Raw genomic sequence first — 25,965 nt, forward strand, 5'->3', positions numbered from 1 at the left:
TCGAACTCCTGACCTCAAGCTCTCCGTCAACCTCGGCCTGCCAAATTGCTGGGATTATAGGCGTGAGCCGCCGCGCCCGGCCTCCTCCGATTTTTTTGTATTGTAGTAAAATACACACAAAATTACCATCTTAACCATTTGTAAGTGGCAGTGGCATTCAGCACATTACCACTGTCGTGGAACCATCACCACCATCCATCTCCATAACTCTTTCATCTTGCAAAACTGAACTGCCCAATCACACTAACTTTTTTTTTTTTTTTTTTTTGAGACAGAGTCTCGCTCTGTGGCCCTGGCTGGAGTGCAGTGGCCTGATCTCAGCTCACTGCAAGCTCCGCCTCCCGTGTTCACGCCATTCTCCTGCCTCAGCCTCCCGAGTAGCTGGGACTACAGGCGCCCACCACCTCCCCCGGCTAGTTTTTTGTATTTTTTAGTAGAGACAGGGTTTCACCGTGTTAGCCAGGACGGTCTCGATCTCCTGACCTCGTGATCCGCCCGTCTCGGCCTCCCAAAGTGCTGGGATTACAGGCTTGAGCTACCGCGCCCGGCCCCACACTTACTTTTTATGAGGTCTAAATAATTTCTTATTATTCTTATCACTCCGACATTGTAAGCCCTGTGCATGTGGCACCCATGTATTAGTTATAACATACATACAGGGTATCTACTACTAGGCATTGTTCTAAGTGCTTTGCAAATGTTAACTGGCATAATTATTTATCTTTGTATGTTCTGCAGGATCTGGCAGGTGCTTTGCACGTGAGAGCCAAAATATTTGAGGAATGAATTTCGGTACCACTTAAACATTTCCCAGTGACTCTGGCTGTTATTCTGGTTGACAAGTTAGGAAAGGAGCAGGTTACCTTGGGGAAAACAACTTTCGGGGCGTAATCTGATATTAGGTCGCAAGTTTAAAGAAGTCCTTTATTTTAGCCACATTTAGGCCAGGTTTCTAATAAGGGAAGCTAAGAGGGAAGTTATTCCTAAATGATAGAGAATATAGGAAGTGACTCAAGGCAGTTAAGGTCTTGGCTTTCTGGGAGCACCGGGTTCTACTCCATGAAGACTCGGGCAACGCGGAGACCCAGGGATGGGACAGCCTGGGATCTGTCCGCCGGGTAGCGGGCGGGGGCGGGGCTCCGGGCAGGGGCGGGGCCGGGCTGGGCCGGCCGGGGCGGGGCGCGCGACTGCTCCGGGCGGCGATGGCGGCGGACGGGGACTGGCAGGATTTCTATGAGTTCCAGGAGCCGGCCCGGAGCCTCCTGGACCAGGAGAACTGTAACGCGAGCCCCGAGGCCGGGGCGGGGGCGGGGGCCGGGGCCGGGGCGGGCGGGGGCGCCGACGGTTTCCCGGCCCTGGCCTGCAGCTTGGAGGAGAAGCTGAGCCTGTGCTTCCGCCCCTCGGATCCGGGCGCCGAGCCCCCGAGGGCGGCCGTGCGGCCCATCACGGAGCGCAGCCTCCTGCAGGGGGACGAGTGAGTGCGGGCCCTGGCCGGGAGCGGGCGGGAGCCTCCCCTGCCCCTCGCCCGACCAGCTGGCCCTCCGGCCGCAGCTCCTCCCCGCGCTCTCCTTCCGCCTCCATGGACGCGGGAGTCCCCGCCCTCTCGCCTCCCTGCCCTCTCGCCTCCCTCCTCCGGCCGTCGGCCTCTGCTCGCCCAGCGATTTAAATCCACTGCCCCCCGCCCGCCAAGCGCCCTGAAAACCTCCGCCTCGGTGCCTCCCGCCCTCCTTCCTGCAAACCAAACCCTCGTTTGCTTTAGAGGGGAATCGCCAATGCAGAGCCATAGTTTGAGACGGCACTTCCTGGGGCACGTGTGTCGCCATTCATTCACTCAAGTCGCATTTATTAAGCACCTGCTGAGTGCCAGGCGCCGCTTCGCACAGGGAACACCAAAACGACTGGACATTGTCCCTCCCAAGTTAGGACACGACGTAGGATGGGAGATAGATGTGTAAACAAATATTTGTATGGATGTAATTAGTGCTGCAATGGTTATATGTACCAAATGTGGGAGACTTAAAAGCGTATGTCTGGGGGAGAGTCAGGAAAGACTATAGAGAAATGTGCAAACGAGATCTGACTGATGAGTGGGAGTGTGCCTGGCAGGTGGAAAAAAGTAACGTTCAAGGTGGAGTATATTGCCTGTGCATAAGTACCAACGAGCGAGGCAGCATTTAGGGCACAGGAATCTGTGGGACCCATCCGAGAGCCCTGGTAGAGTGCGAGCCGCCACAGAGACGAAAACGAAGGGCCCTGTTTACTGATGGTAACGATCTCATGGGCTGGTGGGGAGACCAAGGCATACACAAGTAATATTAATAATTACAGAATCACCTAAGTGCAATGATAGGAGGTTCATGGGGATTTGTGAAAGCTGGGGGAGGGGAGGCGCAGAGTTCCTGAGGGCACTTTTTAAACCTCCCTGAGCCGCAATTATAATTTGGTTAAGAGTTGTAATTAGGTACCATGGTTTTACCCCCGAAAGTTGGTAAATAGGAATGGTGAGAGTAAGGGGACTTGAGCATGTTGTGTATATGGGGGGAAAGGAGCCTCTGGAGAGGCTGAAGGTAAAATGAGTGGAATAAGATTGGGTGCGGTGACTCACACCTGTGATCCCGGCACTTTGGGAGGCTGTGGTGAGAGGATGGCTTGCTTCCAACATTTCGAGACCAGACTGGGCAATATAGGGAAACCTGGTCTTTACAAGAAAATTTAAAAAATTAGTGGAGTCCAGTGGCGCATGCCTGTGGTCCCACGGACCCAGCTGCTCAGGAGGCTAAGGTGGGGGGATTACTTGAGTTCCGGGGGCGAAGGTTGCAGTGAGCCGTCATTGCACAGCTGCACTCTAGCCTGGGTGACAGAGCGAGACTTTGTCTCAAAAATGAGGACATGAGAAGGAATGGATTTTCAGAGCATTAATGGGATGGAGAGACTCTTAGAGGTTAGGGAAGAAGTTTTGAAAGACAGGGCAGGAGTTACAGGCATGGAAAGGAGTTTCCAGCCTGATTGTCTCCTTTCTTCTGTGAAACAAACAGATTTATCAGGAATAAGGTAGGAAGCTTGAAAAGACAGCTTTGGGAGTGGGGCCTGTAAACATGGCTGAGCAGCGGCGCAGACCCACCTGTGTTTGGAGACGATCTCCTTTTATTGGTTCCGTTGTACAGTGTTCTGCCCAGGTGTGGAGAAGGGAAAAATTTATAATTGGATTTTATACACACATGCATGCAGTCAGTAGCAAAAGATGACATTTTTGGAAGCCTGTTTCCAAAGAGAAGATAATTTTATGTATATGTAGATTTAGATACTCTGAATCACTAAACCCGGGACACATTCTGGATTTAAAAATTAGTGTAGGTTTATTATGTATTTGGGTTTATCAAGAGTAGCTGACTTAAATCAATTAGAGGATTGTATGTAGATCATTACAAGTCTTTATTTCACTTAGACTGTCAGGAAAGTAGGTTATTTTAGCCTTTGCTTAAAAATATGTTGTTGCTCTTGTTAATGGTATTTAGTAGATGGTATGTTGGTGGTAATTCATGTCTCTTGACTTGGGAATGCATAAGAAATCTCTGTTTTTTTTCAGGAGTTGGGAGCTGGTCATCACTGGCATTGTCCCTTTTATATTACAGAAACATACTCAGCATTGCTTGATAGTCTCTTCCAGCTCCCTTTTCACTAGATAGAATTGATAATTGTTTTACTCAGATATTGCTGTGCTTTAGGTCAGGGGGTCCCCAAACCCTGGTCCACAGACCAGTACTGGAACTGGGCCACACAACAGTGAGTGGTTGAGTGAGTGAGCAAAGCTTCGTCTGTATTTCCAGCTCCTCCCCATTGCTTGTATTACCAGCTGAGCCACCTCCTGTCAGATCAGCCGCAGCATTAGGTAGGATCTAATAGGATTTAGAACTGCGCAGGTGAGGGATCTAGTTTGCAGATACCTTATGAGAATCTAATGCCTGATGATCTGTCACTGTCTCCCCTCACCCCCAGATAGGACCATCTAGTTGCAGGAAAACAAGCTCAGGGCTCCCACTGATTCTACATTATGGTGAGTTGTATAATTATTTCATTATATATGACAATATAATAATGTAAATAAAGTGCACCATAAATGTAATGTGGTTGAATCACCCCAAAACCGTCCCTGACCCCTGGCACTTTATTTAACTTCTCTGAGCCTCAGCTTTTGTTTTGGTTAAGTATGGATTGTATTATCTACTGAGGTTTTACTTGTAAGAGTATTCTGCAGGATTCAATGTTGGTAGGACTTTGACCTCCTTGCAAAAGAGCTCTCCTGACCATTGTTTAAAACTGGTTGTAATGCTTTATGATAAAGATGAAGGCAGTTCATATGTCTTGACTGCAGAATTCTAGAAATCTTTCACTAGAGTTGCCTCTGTGTCCTTCCAGCTACCATTGTTTTGACCTTGGTGGAGACTGTTAATTGGCTTTCATTTTCTTGGAAGAGCAAAGTCACCGACAGGTGCTTCTAAGTGAAGTATTCCTTCCCATTTGCCTTTTTCTTATAGCCTCGTTTGAGAAGGAGCGAATAAGCAGACAAAGCAAATGCCTCAAATTCTGGATTGTCTTCACCTGCTTGTGTATTCTACTCAAGTTCCTGACCAGGATTAGTTCTATAGTCAGTGATACGGTTTGGCTGTGTCCCTGCCCAAATCTCAACTTGAATTGTAGCTCCCAGAATTGCCACGTGTTGTGGGAGGGATCCAGGGGGGAGGTAATTGAATCATGGGGACTGGTCTTCCCTGTGCTATTCTCGTGATAGTGAATACGTCTTACAAGATCTGATGGGCTTATCAGGGGTTTCAGCTTTTGCTCCTTCCTCATTTTCCCTTGCTGCCGCCATGATTCTCAGGCCTCCCCAGCCATGTGGAACTGTAAGTCCAGTTAAACCTCTTTTTCTTCCCAGTCTGGGGTATGTCTTTATCATCTGCATGAAAATGGACTATACAGTCAGTTATTCAGTGTTTGAAAATTTCTTACCCAGGAGGGTATGAGCCAGAAACCCAGCAAGTTTAGCAGTCTGCAGACATTGCCTCTAATTCTACTTCATTGGCATTAGAGGGGATATGATTCCAACAGAGAGGAGAATAGGAATGGACCATGCATATGGGAGATTTGCTGGGTAAATGAGTTAGTTCTCTAGAGCTTTTTGGGTTCACATTTTTATTGAGGCTAATTTTATTTTTTATTTATATATTTTTAGAGACAAGATCTTGCTCTGTCACCCAGGCTGGAGTACAGTGGTGCCATCATAGCTCACTGTAGCCTTGAACTCCTGGGCTTAAGCAGTCCTCCTGCCTTACCCTCCCAAAGTAGCTGGGACTGCGGGCACATGCCATGGGCCTGGCCAATTCAATTTTTTTTTTTTTTTGTAGAGCTATGGGTCTCCCTTTTGCTGCCCAGGCTGGTCTTGAACTCCTGGCTTCAAGCAGTCCTCCCACTTTGGCTTCCCAAAGTGCTGGGATTACAGACATGAGCTAGCAGGCCTGTCCCTAATGTGCATTTTAAAGCCAAACATCGTTTGGGATGTTATGCTTTTAGCAGTTGCAGTCCTATGCTGCTGCTTTTTAGCGCCCAATCCCTATTTGTTAACTATGTTATGTCTGTATTTTAACATTTTCATTCTTGGGCTTAATACCTAGGTGACGGGTTGATAGGTGCAGCAAATCACCATGGCGTCCTGCAATGTATCCCGGAACTTAAAAAAAATTTCATTCTTATGTTTATGTCCCAACCAGGATTGTTTTTGTATCTTAGTGTCTACGCACTTGGAAAGAATTCACAATTAGATACCTAATATACATTTTAGGGTGTTTTTTCTACGTGACATCTTTGTGTATACCTCTAGCTAGTAAGTAGCTCATCTGCTTAGTGTTTGACTTTACTTATCCCAATTAGATTTCAAGTCAATTGCATCTCTGAACTTTAATTTTTCTTAAAACATCATGTTTTATTGTGCCGATTATTACTTTAGTATTGAAACCTGAATTTTGGTCATGAAATTTGAGTTAGGTGTTCTTATCTGGTGTGGTTTGGGAATCTCTTCAATACAGCTCTTTTGAATTAATGCTTAGAGTAATGGAGCTGGAAGGAGTGTCTGCTTCTTGCCCAGGTCTCTCATTTATAGAAGGGCAGAGGATACCTAGGGAGGTTAAGGGGCTTGGCCAATAACCCGTTGTTTGAAGAAGGATGGAGACAAGCGTTTGTTTCCCTAGTCTCAGTCAAATGCCCTTTCCATTTTACCCTCTTGCCTCCCTGTAATGCTGTTGGATAATAAGGTCAGGTAACTGCATTGGATAGAGCCTGTGTGCATTTTATTGTGAACTCCCTCTCCTTCTCCTTTTCATCGTATCTGCCTTAGTGCTTAGCTTCTTTATTACGAATTAGATATTAAATCCTGTTCTCACATTGAGAGTGAATTCTTTCTCCAGAAAAGATAACAAACCTTTTGTTTGAGAGAGATTTTTCACTTTTTGAAATGGTCTGTGTGTCTGAAGTTACAGAAGAAAAAGAAGTGTAATGCACAGTTGTATTTATTACTCATGTGACCCTGGAAACATTTCTTACCTCCCTGTGTTTCAGTTTTTTCATCTGTAAAATGAGGATAATAATGGTTCCCCCTTCTAATGTTGTTTTTGAAGATTACATGAGTTAATACATGTAAATTGCTTAGAACAGCGCCTAGCACCTGATACAATGGAAGTGTTGCCTGTTGCCTATTGGGAGTTTTCTGTACACCTTCACCTTCCCTTAGGACTTCTTGTCAGCCCAGTTTTGTGATTTTTCACCTAGTTTTTGTTTAGGAGACTCTACTTTGTTGATGTTTTTCTGAGAAACAATGTGCTTTCTGTTTTTCTCCTTTGACATTTTGGTGATCATATTTCACTGAATATTTGTTTAAGAAAGACGTACAGAATGTTAATTTTCATTGATTGTAGCTTTCTTCTTTTTAAGGATTTGGAATGCCCTGACGGATAATTATGGGAATGTGATGCCTGTAGACTGGAAGTCGTCGCATACTAGGACCTTGCACTTGCTTACTCTGAACCTCTCAGAAAAAGGGGTAAGTTAGGAATTGAACCAACAGAGTTTGAATAACTCATGCTGGGAATACAACTAAAACAGCAGCATTTCTGCTTAACTCAGATTCATTGACCTGCCTCTCATTTCTGAACTTATGGCAGTTGGGGTGGCTCTGTCTTGCTGTCTTGGCTCTAGGGCCGTTACCTCGCTGGCACATTCCTCCAGTTCTTCTCCAGCACACTCACTTTTGTATGTGTAGCTAAATTTCTATCGCAATTTTTTTTTTTTTTTTGAGATGGAGTCTCACTCTGTTGCCCACACTGGAGTGCAGTGGCTCACTGCAACCTCTGCCTCCCGGGTTCAAGCAATTCTCCCACCTCGAACTCCTGAGTAGCTGAGATTACAGGCATGCACCACCACGCCCGGCTAATTTTTGCATTTTCAGTAGAGATAAGGTTTTGCCATGTTGGCCAGCCTGGTCTTGAACTCCTGACCTCAGGTAATTCACCTTGGCCTCCCAAAGTTCTGGGATTATAGGCGTGAGCCACTGCGCCTGGCAGTGATGATGCACTGAAACACTCAGTACAATTTTGATGCACTGAAACACTCAGTAAAAATGCTAGCCTTTGGTTTAATATACTGAGGGTATTGGAATCTCAACATGGAGTTAACTTTTGAATGAGTGTAGTGACCTGCTAGACATGATATGTTGTCAGGAGACTATGCATTCCTGTGAATACTGGAGAACCTTTAAAAGATAGTTTAGTTCTTGGCTTTTTAAATATGGTCTTGGCTAACTTATCTTTCTTGAGGGCTCCTGTGTATGTCCTGGTATTATAAAGTAAAGATGCCTTGACTAAGAAGTGTGAGCACAAGTGATAGGACACGTTGGGGGCAGAAAAGGGCAGAGAATTACTTGAAATGCAAAATCACAGTGTTAACTTTGTTTAAGCTGTCGAGAAACATAGTCAAGTTATCTAAATTTCAGGCTGTTTAAGTTCCTTATCAAATAATAATGTAAACTCATGCCAGATCTTGCGTGCTCTGTATTTCATTAAGTGTAATTATGTGATTATTGGGAGTGTAGTGCAGTAGGCCTGTCAGTATTTTAAATAGTATTGTTAATGTTTTGTTAAAAGGATTTTCTTATATATGTAATCAGAGAAGCCTACTGTTATTATTTTCTAGTAAAATGTAGAATTCTGGCTATATTTCCCAGTATTCAGTAGCGATGGAAATCTTCCTGACTGTGCCAATCATTAATCCCATTAGGCTTTGCAGACTGACCTGGCATACATTTAATGAAAAGGAACAAAATGAGGGATCTTTTGCTCTGTCTTATGTTTACTTAGGTCCTGACTATCATTTTGGGCTTAGTTCAAGTTTCCCTTCCTCTCTGAAGCTTCCTATTACTGTTTTAGCCTTCGCTGATCTCATGGAATTATACAATGTTAGAGTTGGAAGGGGCTTTAAAGGACACTTAATCCAGCCTCTCACTTGGGGGAAATCCCCACCTCCAGCATCTCTGACAGATGGTCATTTAGCCATGGCCTAAATCCCAGCACGGAAGGAGAACACACTCCGCTCTGTGGGAACTGATGGCACTTGTGGGGCTGTGAACTTGGAAAGGACTTATTATCTGTGCCACGGGGTTTAGCCTTGTTGTCTCATGGGTGCTAGTCCCCAGAGCACTTTGTCCCTGTCTCTAAAATGACCACTGCCTTCTCTTGTTAATCATATGTTTCTGGGTGTGTCACTAGATTGTGACTTCCCGGCAGGCATTTATATTTGTCGTTATAGTAACTATACTGTTCCTGGCACATAGTAAATATGAAGATACCTGTTTATTGAGTGAATAAGTGAGTAGCCTTATTGGTGAAACTGTAGGGCCAGAGATCATGATAGAAAGGTTGTAAAAAAATATTTTCTATATTATTTAAAAGAATGCAGAATGCACCGAAACCAGTCCATGGGTACTACTTTTTTGACATATTAAAAATAGCATAGAAGAGTTTTCATTCATAGTTTCAAAGACAGGCCCATTAGCAGCATGAATGAGACACATTTATCCAATTTCATTGACTAAATGTACAGTGGGCGCACTGTGTCCTCTGGTTTCACATCTGCGCTTTAGCCAACTGTGGATTCAAAAACTTGAAAAAAAAACCCCACAGTAAAATAACAACAATAAAAAATAATAAAAATAAAAAACCAATACAATATAACAACTATAAACCATTTACCTTGTATTAGGTATTGTAAGTAATTTATATATAATTTAAAGCTTACAGGAGGATGTGCATAGGTTATATGCAAATACTACCCCATTTTATATAAGGGACTTGAGCATCTGCAGATTTTGGTATTAGGGTATCCTGGAACCAATTTCCCATGGATACTGAGGGACTGCTGTATATCTTGTATAAGTCGCTCCCTTTTGCTGCCTTTTGAATGTTATTTTCAATGCCAGGGTAATGATACAGCCAAGGTAGTGATTAGTAATGATGTAGAGTTTAATGCTAGTGCTGACATTAAAAAGCTTTACTGGCCGGGTGTGTTGGCTCATGCCTGTAATCCTAGCACTTTGGGAGGCCGAGGTGGGTGGATCACCTGAGGTCAGGAGTTTGAGACCAGCCTTACCAACACGGTGAAACCCTGTCTCTATTAAAAATACAAAATTAACTGGGTGTGGTGGCACATGCCTGTAATCCCAGATACTTGGGAGGCTGAGGCAGGAGAATTGCCTGAACCTGTGAGGCAGAAGTTGCAGTGCGCTGAGATTGCACCACTGCACTCTAGCCTGGGTGACAGAGCGAGACTCTGTCCCCCCAAAAAAATACCAAAAACAGCCTTATCTGGAAAAACTCAGCAGATGAAAGTGAACACGTGATCATTCACCTATCATCTCTCTGTTGTGACATGACTATTCCAGTGATGAATAAGAATTGAAATTAGAGCTCTGTTTCTCAGGGAGGATTAGCACACACTGAGTTTCTGAAAAACAAATGGGCAACAAGGACTATGTAAGAAGCCACCACGTCATTCTATTACACAGCATATAATTTAACCTTTTTTTTTTTTTTTAACCTGGCAAAGTTACTGTATTTGCCATTGCCACCTGGTGCTCTATTCGTGCCATGATTAAGCTAAGTAAAATTTACCTTTTGAAAGCATTCTTTAGATTATTTTACTTATAAAACAAAGTCTATAGAAATTTTTTTTTGACAAAAGAGGAATTTTTTTTGCCTTAAAGTGAGAAAAACATTCAGAAAAACTAGTTTGCTAGATTGCAGTTTAAAATTTTTCTTTGATTGAAGATTAAGATGGCACACTTCTAAATTTGATAGGTCTTTTTTAGAGTAAGGCAACTGGTATCTTTCACATTCTTACGTGGGCACATTTTTTCCATTTGATGTATCTTCAGTTTTATACAGGGAAACAGTACCACCAGGTCTGTATCTAACCCTGGCATTGGAAGGAGTGATGGGAATGCTTGGCAAAGAGAAGGCACATTTATGCCGAATGGGAGAGTGAATAATGATACCCAGGACAGCCAGGGCTAGTTTGCAAAGCCTGAAAGGTATTCCAGCTCTTAGCATATGCCATCTCTGTGGGGAATGGAGTTGGCTCTCTCTCTGGAAAGATGATCTGGGATCATTTCTGTTGTCATGGAAATTTATTATAATAGTTTACTGTTATTACTCATGTGTTTTGGCCATAAACCTATTCTAAATCTGGTGCCATTCTTGAATATGCTTATATGATAGAATGCTTCTCATTCATTTCAGCTTAAGAACATCTTCTGTGCTGTATTTCTCCTTCCACATACATTTCTTTCAGGACAGGGACTTTTGTACACATCTTTATACCTTTAAGAGTAGAAATAAGAAAAAGATAATAACATCTTCCATAGAAGCAATTTGATTGATTGATTGATTGATAGATTGAGAGGGTGTCTCCCTCTGTCCCCCAGGCTGGAGTACAGTGGCGCCATCATAGCTCAGTGTAGCCTCCAACTCCTGGGCTTAAGCGATCTTTCCGCTCCGGCTTCCTGAGTAGCTAGGACTACACAGGAGCACTGCCATGCCTGGCTAATTTTAAGAAAAAATATTTCTGTATATTTCTGTACAAGGTCTTACTGTGTTGCTCAGGGTGGTCTTGATTTCCTGACTTCAAGAGATCCTCCCACCGTGGCATCCCAAAGTGTTGGGATTACAGGTGTGAGCCATGGCAACCTGGGCTTCCTTAGGAGTAATTTTTTTTTTCTTTTGAGACATGGTCTGGCTCTGTTGTCCAGGCTGGAGCGCAGTGGTGCCATCTTGGCTCACTGCAGCCTCCACCTCCTGGGCTTAAGTGATCCTCCCACCTCAGCCTCCTGAATAACTGGGAGTACAGGCATGTGCCATCATGCCCAGCTAATTTTTTGTAGAGATGGGATTTCACCATGTTGCCCAGGCTGTTCTCAAACTCCTGAGCTCAAGCAATCCACCCGCCTCAGCCTCCGGAAGTGCTGGGATTACAGACATGAGCCACTGTGCCCACCCTGGATTAATTTTAAAATTAAAACTTTTAGTATTTATAAGCCAGAAGGGGAAAAAGAAAACAAAATCATGGTCCTCAAGCTGAAACATAGGAAGAGTGATTGGGAAGGGGGTGTGAAGTGTTTGCAGTGTAAGGATCGATGAAGCTAATCGGTAGGTCTACTCCATGATATCGACATGCCTTTGTGATAACAGTGTACCACGTTTTCATCTTCTACGACATTGAAATCATACATCCCCTCTCATCAAGAGCCTAGTCTCTTGATCTTGCTCCTTCTTTTAAACACTAAATTGTTAAAGGAACAGCTGTCATAGTTTAAAGAGTAAATTAGAACTGTAGGACTTAAATGAAAAGGCAGTCTCTGCTCCACTTACCTCGTCCTTGATTTCTCCTTACCAGAGGTGACCGCTTTAAATATCACCTATTTCTTCTAGCAGATAACATGCTCATGCCATTTTACTTGGTATTATTTTCTCAATTTTAGACTTTATTTCTTTATTTTCTACCCAGAGAGTGAAGGTGTAGCTTTCTTACTGTCCTTTGCCAACCCCTGACACCATACCCTCCCAAAAACTTCCCTTTCCCCATCTTCCCAATGTAATTACATCAACATCTGGGGTTGAATTAATCTTCATCATTTATATTTACTTTTTTAATGTGCAGTTGACCCATTTTGATATATTTAAATTTTCTCTTTTTCTACTTAGGTTTTTTCTTAGGATACTAACTGCCTTTTTGTGGTTTATTTAGTGTATAATTAGGGGACCAATGCAGCCTCAGTAGAGCCATAGAACTCATTTTGGTAAATGGACTGCACCAGGTAATCTATCTAGTCCTTCTGCTCTCCCTCCCCACCCACGTCTCCCTCTTCTCCATGCTCTCTGCAGTAACAATTCTAATCTGAGTGTTACTCTCTAGTTTAGCTTTACAGTCGTCATTCTGGGATTTTCACTTTACTATCATGATGAGAATTCTCTTTGTCACTTGTTATTAGACCACATGTCTTTTTTCTTTTTCATTTTCCTTCTGGTAGCTTTTTGAGAAAGGGCACATGAGAGGTAAGTTTTTTCAGAACTTGTATGTCTGAAAATGTCTTTATCCTAAGCCCCTGCCTACTTGTTTTAGCTGGATATAGGATTCTAGGATGCAATTTCTCCAAATATGGAAGTTACATTGATTATTTTCTAGCATCTATTGTTGCTATTGAGAAGTCACATGACATTTTGATTCCTGATCCTTTTAATGTGATGTACTTTTTTTTTTTTTCTTCTTCCCTGGAAGATTTTAGATTCTTCTTTTTTCCACATAGTGTTCTGAGTTCATGATGCTGTGTGTTGAAGGCCATGGCCAGGCTTTTGCTAGGCTGATGGTGCAATAAGAAATAAAATGAGAAGGGATGTCGTTACTGTGCAGGAGCCTGGAGTTGCACTGTAGGATTGTAGGTGGACCCTGCAGTGTTGATGGGGCTCTTCTCCCAGTCTAATGTTGGAAAGTCGACATGCCAGTGCTTCTTCCCTTGGCCCTTCTCACCTGTAGGTTTCTTACTCTGTAGGCTGTGTTCACCTGCAGACTCCAGATGCTCATGTTATGAAGAACTAGGGAAGCACTAGGGACCTACATCCACTCCATTGTGTCCTCGGCTTTAGATATATATCCTTTGCATGGGTAAATAATTTTGCCAGGTAAAAGTTTATCATTTTAGTTATACACTATGTAATAGAATGACATGGTGGCTTCTAATGTAATCCTTGTTGCCCATTTATTCTTTGGAAACTCAGTGTGTGCTAATCCTTCCTGAGGAATAGAGTTCTAAGTTCAGTTCCATTCAGCACCTGAATGGTCATGTTGTAACAGATAGGTAGATGATAGACAGATGTTCACTTGTTCATTTTAATCTACTGAGTGTTTTCAGGCCAAGTTTTTACAATCAGTACTGGTACTAAACTCTAAGTCATTATTAAGGGGGCTGTTTATATTGGTGTGGGCAGAGTTAAGGGAAACTAACTAGATGTGGTGCAGTCCCCCAGGCTGGCAACAGAAACTGGTACTTTAGCTGTCCTGGACATGAAGAGGTAAGGAGGGGGAGAGATTACCAGAAACTGTTGAGATGGGCTGTGTTGGAGAAGTCTGCTAATGAGAGCTATGGCTTTGGTGAAGAGCCATAGTCAACAAATGACAGTCAGACAGGGAGGAAGACAGCAGAATACATGCCCAGCCCTCACCATCCCACCCTCCTGTCTCCCAGTGTCTGCCAGTAGGGTTGAACCCACCTGGAAGCCAGATAGCAAGGGCATCCTTTGATGTCCTCCTTACCTCCTGGAGCACAGAGCAGGGTGGAAGATGGTGAGGAGGTGAGTGGTGAATCACCAGCTCAGTTAGGTTTAAAGATGTTCTTGGAGCCTAGGGTTATTAGTTTTTGTTAAGAAGAAATGTGCAATTGGAAGGGCTAAGTGTGACGCTCATGGACAGATCCTTCCTTTCAGGGAGCTGATCATCTTTTACTCAAATATTAGAAGTTAGTTTGAAGTAACTAACTTTTATGTTTTCTTTAGAATGTTAATGTCTACCAGTCTTACTGTTTATTGCTAAACCTACCCATATTCTCCCTTCTATTCACTGTGAATTCCCTATGACTTGCTAACGAATACCGTATTTTTTCTGCATATCTGTCAGCTTTTATAGCAGCCTTATGCAGCGTCTTAGCGATTTCATATTTATTCTACATTCTTCTCATTTCTGTTCAAGATGAATATGTACTCATTGCCTGGTACAGAGTGATTGTAATAATTTCTCCCTCTCGAGGGAAAGCTCTCAGTAGTTGCTTTTCTCTGCAGCCTCTTTTACTCAGAGCTGTTAACTTTGTTTTGATCAGGATGTCCTGCTTTTAATGGTGGGTATTTTTGTTTTTAGGTAAGTGACAGTTTGCTCTTTGATACGTCAGATGATGAAGAGCTGAGAGAACAGCTGGATATGCACTCAATCATCGTCTCCTGTGTTAGTGATGAGCCCCTCTTCACGGCAGACCAGGTATAGAGGAGATACTCAGCAACGCAAGGAAAGGAGACTCTAGAGCTGAAAAATGGCTTCTTCTTATGACAGTAAATGATGGCTGTTGGTTTACTTATCTTTCCTATTTTTTTTCTGGTTATACAGGCTTAGTAGTTAACTCTTCCACAGAGAAAAATAAGTATTTGTGACCTGAAGCAGAAGGGATTATGTGAGTTGGGAAGATTTCCAACATAGGCCTTGTTGAAGAGTATAGCAAGGTACCAAGGAAAGGTTATTGCTTAACCCCAAACCAGAAAAATATTGTGAATTTCCTTGTTCCTTTAGATTTACCCAAACATGGACGAACTGTCAAGTATCTGTGTAGAAATTGTTTAGTATCTTCGAAACCCTGGGTAAAAAGCATTCGCATGTATTAAAGTAACATACTGTGTGCCCCAGAAAGAAGTGAGCATTATTCCCGTGGAATGTGCTAGTAAGGTCAACCCCGTATTCACTTAAAACCAGTCGAATCAGCTTTCTCATTTTCTGAATACTCTTCCCACCTCTGTTGTATTGTTGAAATGTGATGCCAGAACTTCTTCCTGAAATAAAATGTTCCATGGCTACTTGGACTGTGAATTCTACCACACTCTATTTTTAGGCTGGAAAGACAAGGTCAGTAAGGAGATACATTATGGCAAGCTTGGGAGGAGTACATTAAAAATTTACATTAAAATTGTGTTATTTGGATCCTCCGTAGTCACATTTGTGGTTGAATTGTTCTAGGCCTGGAAAGAATGTGGTGCTTAAAAAAGCAAGGTAATAGTAGGTTGGAGGGTTGTTTTGAGGTAGAGGGTAATCTAGGGATAGACACGACCTTGAGAATTCATTGTCCCCTCACTGACCTGCCTAATACCATAAACTCTCCCTGTTTTTCAGAGCTAGAATAACAGATTCTGTAGGATCCTTGAGTGGCTCATTGTGCCATATTATATTGCCTGTTTTGGAGACTCTTATTTAATTAACATAATCCCATCTCCTTCAGATTTGCCTTTATTTTTCCTTGGTGGAAATGTTACCTGTTAAACTTTTAATTCATGAAGCATGGTAAATATGCTCATGATGTCTTACTCTTTCATTTAATTGTATTTAATTTTTTTTTTTTTTTGTAACTTTATCTCCTTTTTTCTAACTGTTGAGTAATTTTCCTGGCTTTCCTTTACATTTTCGCTGAGTTCTATATCCTTCTCAACTTTTAGAATCTGGAACAGGGCAAGATACCGTCATAAGATTTGAGCAGCACTGTACTAGACAGTAGATCATTGTTTCAAGGCAGATTGTGTTTCTGAAGTTTTTCTGCTTTTCACAGCATTTTTCTCTTTGGACTTCTACTTTTTAAGTAATTCAAAAAATCCCTTTATTTTTCATTGAATTAATATATAAAATTATTTTTCTGCTGTTGAAAGAATATTTTGCTGTGGTGGAGGTCATTTCCCATTTATATATACTTTTTTTGTACTATTGTATTTTCTAAATTTTATGTCAGAATTTTTGATGAGATACGTTTAAATTGAGCACTTGTATGTCTACGGTAAATTTTCTGTTATTTGCTTTCTTCTAACGATTATGATCTGGTTCTGGCGTGTCTGAAGTAAATTATTATGTGTTTGTAGCACGATTTCCTAGACTTTGCAAGACATGTTAGGGCCTTCTGAACCATGATGGACATAGTAAATCCAACTCTATTTAGGTTTGTGTTTAGTATATTGTAATTTTTTCTTGATAAACCATGTTCACTCCTACAATCAAAATTTTGATTGTTCAGAGCATCCATACCTGAACATCATTGGTTAATGGAGAATTCAGTGCATTTCTGCTCTGGGTGCCTTAGGTGAGCACCGTGTTCCAGCTAGATCATTTTCCTTTTGTTTATTTGATTAACAGTGGTATGTATGTTTTCGAAGGTTATTGAAGAAATTGAAGAAATGATGCAGGAATCACCGGACCCAGAAGATGATGAAACCCCTACACAGTCAGATCGGCTTTCAATGCTTTCCCAGGAAATTCAAACTCTTAAGAGGTCTAGTACCAGCAGTTATGAAGAGAGTAAGGGAGCCTGCTTAAATCAATGATTTCTGTGCTTTTTGTCTATATCAAATGTATAGTATGATCATCTCCAGAAAGCTTTGATTTAATCCTCCTTCTGTTTGTGTCTGTGTCCAGATTTGCTTTTTTGTTGTTGTTGTTGAGATGCGGTTTCACTTTTTGGCCCAAGCTGGAATGAAGTGGCGTGATCTTGGCTCACTGTAACCTCTGCTTCCTGGGTTCAAGCAATTCTCCTGTGTCAGCCTCTCTAGTAGCTAGGATTACAGGTGCCTACCACCACGCCCGGCTAATTTTTATATTTTTAGTAGAGATGGAGTTTTGCCATGTTGGCCAGGCTGGTCTCGAACTCCTGACCTCATGATCCACCTGCCTCAGCCTTCCAAAGTGCTGCCATTACAGGCATGAGCCACCATGCCCGGCCCCAAATTTCCTTTTATAAGGACAGCAATCATACTGTATAGAGTCTATCCTAATGACCTTATTTTAATGTCATTAAAGACCATATCTCCAAATACTGTAACATTCTGAGGTAGTAGGGGTTAGGACATCAACACATGAATCTGGAGAGGACACAATTGAGTCTATACCAAACCCCATCATATTTGAAGTGTAGAATAGATATTCAGTAATTCTTTGTCAAATGCAATTCCTGTCTATACAAATAGTCTTATGTGTTACTGTGAAGAATTTTGGGAACCATGGATCTGTTTGACGTATATGAGAATAATTAATTCTAGAAACTCTGCAGTTGATTTTCATGAAAAATTTCTGAATAACTATAACCAGCCTGTGAAGAGCCTGAGACCGGTTGGAAGGAAGGTGTGTATCTAATCATTGCCATATGACCGGTCTCCTCCTTGAGTAGGCAGTGACAGAGTCTGTATCTGCTTAACCCGTGTTGTCACCTAGTTTTATCTTTATGGCATGCCCAGTCTGAAGCTTAGTTACCTAAAGAATGTTGGTTGTATGGCTTCAACATACAGATGGTCAGACAGACCAAAGTCTTTCAGATGGTCTGATTTGACCATGCTTCTGTAGATACGGGCTAAATGGCATTAAGGTCCTGACTCCCAAATACAGTCCTGATACTTGATACAGATACTGAAATCTGTATTGGTTCGCTAGGGCTGCCAGAACAAAGTACCACAGGGTGGGTGGCTTAAACCACAGGAATTTATATTCTTACAGTTCTGGAGGCCAGAAGTCTGAGATCAAGGTGTTGGCAGGTTTGGTTTTTTTCAGAGGCCTCTCTCCATGACATGCAGATGGCTGCCTTCTCCCTATGTCTTCACATGGTCTTTCTTCTGTGTTCTGGTCACCCTATTTTATAAGAATACCGGTCATACTGGGTTAGGGCCCATCCTAATGCCCTCATTTAACCTTAATTTACCTCTTCAAAGACCCCCTCTCCACATTCTGAGGCCCTGTGGGTTGGGACTTTAACAGTGTCCTCTCTCTCACATGGGGAGAAGTGCTGAGAAAAGACTGAAATGGGGTTTCGGGGAATATTGTTCCCCTTTGTCTTCCCAGTTGTTTTAGTCCATTCTCGCACTGCTACAAAGAAATGCCTAAAACTGGGTAATTTATAGGAAAAGAGGTTTAATTGGCTAATGGTTCCGCAGGCTGTACAGGAAGCCTGGCAGCATCTGCTTCTGGGGAGGCCTCAGGGAGCTTTTACTCATGGTAGGAGGCAAAGCCGGAGCAGGCATCTTCACATGGCTGGAGCAGGAGGAAGGGGGCCTGGTGGAGGTGCCACACGCTTTTAAACAACCAGGTCGCATGAGAATTCTGTTATGAGAACAGCACCAGGGGAATGGTACTAAACTGTTAGAAATTGCTCTCATGATCCAATGACCTCCCAGCAAGCCCCACCTCCAACATTGGGGATTACATTTCAATATGAGATTTGAGTGGGGACACAGATACAAACCATATCACCAATTTTCAACAAAATTCACAGATTGGGGTGTATGTCATTAAGTATGTATTTAATTTAATTCTTTCAGATCAACTCCTTTCCTGTTCAGAGATATCCCAGAACCCTGCTGAACGGCTTGCAGTTTCTTGTCAGCAGGTGGATTCTGTACTTTCCCTCTGCTTTTGTGTTTGTTCTTTTCCATGTACAAGCCTTCACAGTCTTGACTGAAGTATTATTCATGGAATGATTTATTTGCACAAGTAAAAACTTTCGTTAGACTTTCTTCCCAGCAGGCTGAGAAGTGACTCACCTGCCCACTTACCACTACTCAGACCTGCCCTCCAGAAATTTTAGAATTCTGAGAAGATCACACACAGTCAGTTTAATTGCTTGGAATATAATTTTTGCTCTTTGGCATTGATTACATAGGTGTTTATTTAGTTACTCCTAGTGACTGCTCTGTTTTGCTTCCTTGAAACGCTTTTGCCTTAATATCTGCTGTATTTTGTTTTTGGTCCTAGGAGTGAAAAGGCTCTCAGTGTCTGAGTTAAATGAAATCCTAGAAGAAATTGAGACTGCCATTAAGGAGTACTCTGAGGAGCTGGTGCAGCAGTTGGCTTTACGAGATGAACTGGAGTTTGAAAAGGAAGTGAAAAACAGCTTTATTTCTGTTCTTATTGAAGTGCAAAACAAACAGAAAGAGCACAAAGAAACAGCAAAAAAGAAAAAGAAGCTAAAAAATGGCAGCTCTCAGAATGGGAAGAATGAGAGAAGTCATATGCCTGGCACAGTAAGTGGTGTTTTGCAGGAGGCGTCGAACGCTGGAAACAGGTTCCGTGGTAGTCCCGGCCTTCCGGGCTGGTGGCAGGTGCGATAGGTTGTACATGGGCAGGAGTGTTGCACTTCTACTCAGAGCCCAGGGGGATTTTATTCCAGAGTACCACTGTGCTCAGTTTCTTCAGAAAGCCGTTTTCTTGACTAAAGTGTACTGGTTATCTGAATAATACTGAAATCTTTAGCAGGGAAGTAAGTGGAAGGAAGAGGGGGCAAAAAAGGAGAATGTCTTGAAAAGAAGCTTTAGCAAGTGACCATTTTTACTACATCAGAATGTGAAGGGTGGTTATGTGTATTTGGCTAGTAATTTTTTTTTCTTATTTTTGCTGAACTCTTATGAGTCGTGTGATCAGAAATTAAAAGGGGTTTATTTAGAGGTAGCAGAACTCTGCTCAAGGCACAGATTGTTTGTAAACAGGTTTCTCCTGATTTTTCAGCGAGGTTGGAATACAAGAAGGTAAGTGACTTCAGCCATTTGGCCTACTATTTGGCAGACTAGACTGTTACCGGTGAAAACAAGTTTAGAACGTAAAACGCTGACCCTTTTGATAAGATTTTTTTGTGTCGAAGTCTTGTATATTTCTACCTTGATTTTGTTTGTGTGTGAAGAAATGTTGGTTTTATTTTTAGAGTATAATGGTTGGGTAAAGGGATCTCTTTTTCTCAATGGAACATCTCTTTTAGATTTGTGATATCAATAACATGGTCTTACAAATCACAAACTAGCTATTATGGTTTGCAATAATATGAATTCTGTTTTTGATAAAGTCTGATTTATCTAAAGAATACTTACCAGGGAAATAGATCTCATTAACCAGATGCTGATGGAATCCTGGAAATACAGTTCTAGGATGGTGGGCCACCAATGAGCAGTTAACACAAAGAGACTCTTACCATGTAGCTCATTTATTATACTGTTATTAGCCTTTGAATAAATCCATTTTTTTAGTTTAATGTTCATTTGTATCTATTTCGAAAGGATATCACTTATACATTGACTTTGAAAAAAGTTTTCAGATATCTTATTTTTAAGAAATGGCAGTGTTGATTGAATAGGTGTTTATTTAGTCATTCCTAGTGAGTACTCTGAAAAAAACCCAAAACCAGCCCACATTTGTTTGAATATACAATCCTAGAAAATTTGCTTTAAAATATTAGGGACACTATTTTGCATTTGCATCTCATATTTTTAGAACTGGCACCCTTTAAATTGTCCTGTTATATAAGTAGGATTAAATAAAATGCTTAGTTAAAAAGTCATAGCATGGTTGGTAATTTCTGCCTATTTGCTTTTAGGGATTACATGTAAATCCTCCATTTATTGCTGTTAACACTTGGCTGAGAAAAGTAAATTTATCCCTAGAGGGGTTTAAAGGCTTCTTTTTGTAACTCCCATGTAAAAAGGGTTAGAGTAAATCCATTGTGTAATTTTACATGGCATTTATATTGAGAAAGGATTTGGCAAGGCAACAGTTAGGTCTTACTTCAGTCTTCATTGGTCTTGAAATAGATTCATAGTAACAGTAAATATTTTTCATAATATTTGAACCTTTGAAGTTGCATTTTGCCTGATTTACAATTTGTGTCAAAAATTTTAATCAGTTCAATAATGGCACGGCTAAGCTTGCAGTACTAGTTTCCTGTATCCTTTTAAAGCCTAAAATGTGGCTGGGCGCGGTGGCTCACGCCTTGTAATCCTGGCACTTTGGAAGGCCAAGGTGGGTGGATCAACCTGGCAAAACTCCGTCTCTACTAAAAAATACAAAAATTAGCTGGGTGTGATAGTGCATGCCTGTAATCCCAGCTACTCAGGAGGCTAAGGCATGAGAATCGCTTGAACCCAGGAGGCAGAGGTTGCAGTGAGCCGAGATTGCTCCACTGCACTCCAGCCTGGGCAACAGAACAAGACTCTGTCTCAAAATTAAAAAAAAAGCCTAAAATACCAGGGAAAGACCATCCTATCTGTGACACAAGTAGCCTGAAAGTTGCTCAGAATAAACCCAAAGTGAAATGGCCAGTTGGATAAACACATTCCAGGAGCTTGCCAAACATTTTACCAAGCATTTTATATCACATACAGTCTTCGCAAGACCTGGTCTCTATGAATTTACTATTATCAGTGATACTAATTCCTAAAAAATGGTGACCTCCTTAGCATTGTCATGTGTTACCTGTTTTTTAAATAACATCAGTCATTTTTTTTTTCCTACCTGAAATATTTTTGTTTTATTAGCAGGACTTGGAGTTTTTTGTTAAGTATAGAATAACTTCCTTCTGTTTTTCTTGATGTATGTTTCACTGAAGCGGTACATCAGTTTGTAGTTGGCATACCACTTTATCTAAAATTGTTACCTTGTTCTCTTTGGTCCAAAGATACTCTCATGAAATATTGCTGTGTGTATAGAGCAGAGTTAAACTTCTTAATTGTTAATTTTGGAGACAGATTTTGTTTTAAATATTTGTTGTGGTGAAAAAGAAAATAGAGGGCATAGGGATGCTATTTAGAGCATTAGAAAATTTCATTAGACCGTGAAAATATGTGAAATGTTCCAGAAAGTATTACCTGATAAAAGTGAAATATTATTTTGATTGGAGTTTTAGGTTTAAAATAATCATAATGCTGTATGTTGGGTGAGGTAAAACAGCACTCATTCATTCAGCAAGGATTTGTGGAGTGTCTTCCTGCGGCAAGTGTTCTTCAGGATACAGTGGGCAGGATGACTCATGATGATAATTCTTGCACTTTGAGAGGCTGAGGTGGGAGGATCCGTTGAACCCAGGAGTTTGAGACCAGACTGGGCAATATAGTGAGACCTTGTCTTTACAAAATAAAAATTATAAAATTAGCCAGGTGTGGTGGCAAGCACCTGTAGTCCCAACTTCTTGGGGGTCTGAGGCGAGAGGATTGCTTGAGCCCAGGAGGTTGAGGCTGCAGTGGGTCATCGTCACACCATTCCACTTACAGCCTGACCCTGTCTCAAAAGACCCTGTCTCAAACAAAAAGCAAAAAACAAAGAAAACCACAGTGGTGAATAGAATAGAATAGACAAGGCCCATCCCAGGCCTTCCTGGAGCTTATAGTCTAATGAATAGTCTAATGACGGAGAAAGGCAATAAACAAGGAAAAGAATGAATAGATGATGGAATTTTAGTGGTAAATAAAGACCATGAAGAAAACCAAAGGCTGGGTGAGGCGGTAGATAGGGATGCTGTTGGGAAGCTGTTTTGGAGAGTGTCGCTACACCACTGCTTCTCATTGACAAGGGAGGCTGCCTAGTCCCTTTCCAATTCTCAGTTGGGAGGGGAGGTTAGAGGAGTGGACCTCTTTGGGAAATGCAATTCAAGAGAATGGCAGGCTTTATAGTTCCTCTGTCCTTTTTTGCAGCATCTGGAGGAGCAGAGGATGGGGGTTAGAGAGCGGTTAAAGGGCACTGTCCATTTATCAGTGTGGTGATTTACATGTATTTCTTTGTACTGACCGTGCTGTTTTGGGTGACGCTTCTTTATACTCAGTGTTCTTCTTCTGGAATCACATTCCTTACTTCCTTCTTCTGTCCACTTGGGGGATTTTTTTTTTTCCACTCATCCTTCAAAATCATGGCCAAGCATTGTCTTCCTTTCTTAGAACCTTCCTTGATGACTCTGTCTCTGATGCAGAGTTGACTAGTCTCTCTTTTAAAGGGGGTTAGTATTATTCCTCTTCAGTATTTCTGTTATCACTGTCGTATCATACTGCAGTTTTTTGTTTTCATGCCTATCTCTGTTTTGTGTCCCTAAGGATAAGAAAGTTAACTTTACTTTCTTGGTATTCTTAGATCCAACCTTAGGTACCTAATAAATTTCTGCTGAATGAATAAGTGAACGAAAGATAAACTTGCAAATGTATATTTCTATCTTGGACCTTTCTGCCAGGTGTCAAACCCATGGACCATGAATCGAATATTGACTAAGAACTTTGGGTTAAGAGCTGTGTTTGAATCTTGGTCCTGCCAATGTTATACAGACGGCTTTGAATTTTGGAGAGATTAAATGAAATTATGTAAGATTAGCAAACATAGCAAACACCATGAGTAAATGCTAATTATTATATATGTCCAACTGCCTCCTAGACAATTCCCTTTGGATATCTTGTAGGAGTCTGAAATTTATACTGTTAAACCAAAGTTACCATTTTCCTAAAACTGAATTATTTTCCTTTGGTTAGCAAAACTAGTTTATCCACTCACTGAAACCGATAGAATTTCCAAGTCAAAGAATATACAGTTTTAAACGGCTTTAAATGACCAGCTTTTCAAATTATTCTGTAGAAATGTGGTCCAGTAAGAGCATAAGAATGGCCATTTTCCCACACCTCCCACCAACGGTGGATATTATGTGCTTTTTAATATACACCGATTGCATAGGCAAACAATGGGTTTGATCTATTGACCATTTGTATTCTTTTATGAGTTGCCTATTATGTTTATATGCCTATTATGAGATGTTTTCATATTTATTTGTGAGGGTACACATACTTTTGATATTGAAGCACCACACTGTGTTGTAATCATTGGCTTAAACCTCTCTTCTAACAGAGTGCAAGCTCTTTAAAGGCTCATTCACACTGCTTTCCCAGCACCTCACCTCATTTCTTGTTCTTTGCACATCACTTAATGCATGTTTGTTGAATTGAAACTTCAGCGTACAGGAGATTGAATCCCGGAGGATTTAGATTTGTAGTAGTTGAATTATTATTGTTCTATTGGGGAATTTTATTGGGGGAGCCAGGCTTCTGTTATATCAAACATTCACAGGTCATTGAGTTTCAGTAGCAGTTCTCATGAATACAAGAATAGGTCGAACAACACCAGGTTATGTTGTAATTTAGTAGTTGCTATTCATCTAGTGTTATCTGAAGTTATCTGGGCATTATGGCCTACCTGCTTAGCATCATAACTTAGTAAACTTATATGTATGAAAATGGAATACTTACTCTCTGAGCATCTAGTAACAAATCTTTGACTTGACTGTCACATGTAAGGTTGCTTATGCTAAGTCTTGTTGAGAAGATAGGAATCAGTAGTCTTTTCTGTTTGCCGTAATCACATTGAACTTTCAAGAGAGAATTTCTAGTGTGTTACACTCACCACTGTAAAAAATGCATGACTGCTTCAGTCAACCCTGAAAAAGTTTATACTGACAACTTTTGGGATATTAGCAATCAGTGACTAATCGTAGCAGAGAAAAGAAAAAACTGTAGAAAGAATCACATTACCCTAATTTATTGCTTTTTGGGGGTTAGGGAGAGAATTGCTTAAGGATAGGGGAGAGCTAGGGCTTAGATGATACACACTCTTTCTTGTATATATTTTCTTTCACAGATACATTGCTTCGTTTTTGTGACTCAGCTCGTGTTATAATATGACTGATAGCCTTTATTTAGGGCTTCTGTTTAAAACAACATGGTCCTGGCTTTTTCCCCCCTTCTTTTTAATTTGGAATTTTTTAACAGCACATTTGCTCAGACGATCTAGACCAGGGATTGTCAAAGCAGACTGCTGCCCAAGGGCTAAATCAACCCTTCACCTGTTTTATGAATATCGTTTTATTGAAACACAGCTATGTTCGTTCATTTATCTATCATCTGTAGCAGCTTTGGTGCTATATGGACGGAGTTGAGTGGTTGCCATGGAGACTGTGTGGCTTACAAAGCCTAAAATAATTAATGCCTGGCTCTTTACAGAAAAAGTTTGCCAATCTCTGATTTAGACTTAGTAAAATTAAAAAGTAGAGAAAAAAAGTTATGAACTCCAGTTAAGTGAGTTTGCATAGCTAAAAAGAGTACTGTAATGTGTCTGAAATTTGTATTTAAAAGGTTGCCTTGTTTTATCATGAGATTATGTTGAGTTGTTCCTTTTCTTGGAGCCCCGTCAGCAGCAGCCTGAGCTTTGCCCCCAGATAGTGACATCTTGGCTAGCCAGTCTCCAAGCTCCGTGTGGCAGCTTCTTGCCTAACAGCTGACCTCTGTGCTGTGTGTCTGAATCCCGGTAGCTAGGTGAAGACAGCGAGCAGGTAGACCAGTGTTCTCTAGATGTGGAGACAAACAAAAGGAATAAAAATGTTGGCAGTCCCTTGGAGATCCTGTATTATACACAGTGATAAAATGTGATTTTAAAAGAAGGTTAGAGGAGAAGTGGAAAAGGCACTGAGTTTTTTTCCCCTTTATCTTTTTTTTTTTTTTTTTTTTTTTTTGAGATGGAGTCTCACTTAGCTGCTCAGGATATGGAGTGCAGTGGCGTGATCTTGGCTCACTGCAACCTCCGCCTCCCGGCTTCCAGCGATTCTCCTGCCTCAGCCTCCCGAGTAGCTGGGATTACACGCACAGGCCACCCCGCCCGGCTAATTTTTGCATTTTTTTTTTTTTTGGTAGAGATGGGGTTTGACCATGTTGGCCAGACTTGTCTCGAACTCCTGATCTCAGGTGATCCACCTGCCTTGGCCTCCCAAAGTGCTGGGATTATAGGAGTGAGTGACAGTGTCCAGCCTTT

At 41.5% G+C, this 25,965-nt stretch overlaps 1 protein-coding gene across 8 annotated transcripts in view; it reads left to right on the top strand.

Annotated features, from left to right (window-relative positions):
* Positions 1–1,176: 1,176 nt before the first annotated feature.
* The window catches only part of FEZ2 (fasciculation and elongation protein zeta 2), a 75,039-nt gene continuing 50,250 nt past the window's right edge, over positions 1,177–25,965 (top strand). For all 8 annotated transcript variants that reach the window (XR_013402853.1, XR_013402855.1, XR_013402854.1 and 5 more), the window contains exons 1-5: positions 1,177–1,474; positions 6,982–7,090; positions 14,503–14,619; positions 16,545–16,686; positions 19,126–19,394. Coding sequence is in view for 5 of the 8 variants with exons in the window: in XM_028831771.2 (XP_028687604.1) it covers positions 1,203–1,474; positions 6,982–7,090; positions 14,503–14,619; positions 16,545–16,686; positions 19,126–19,394 (909 nt within the window). In the remaining 3 variants the exon portion in view is untranslated. The remainder of the gene's footprint in view (positions 1,475–6,981; positions 7,091–14,502; positions 14,620–16,544; positions 16,687–19,125; positions 19,395–25,965) is intronic.

This window comes from Macaca mulatta, chromosome 13, assembly GCF_049350105.2.
Source record: "Macaca mulatta isolate MMU2019108-1 chromosome 13, T2T-MMU8v2.0, whole genome shotgun sequence".
Taxonomy (NCBI): domain Eukaryota; kingdom Metazoa; phylum Chordata; class Mammalia; order Primates; family Cercopithecidae; genus Macaca; species Macaca mulatta.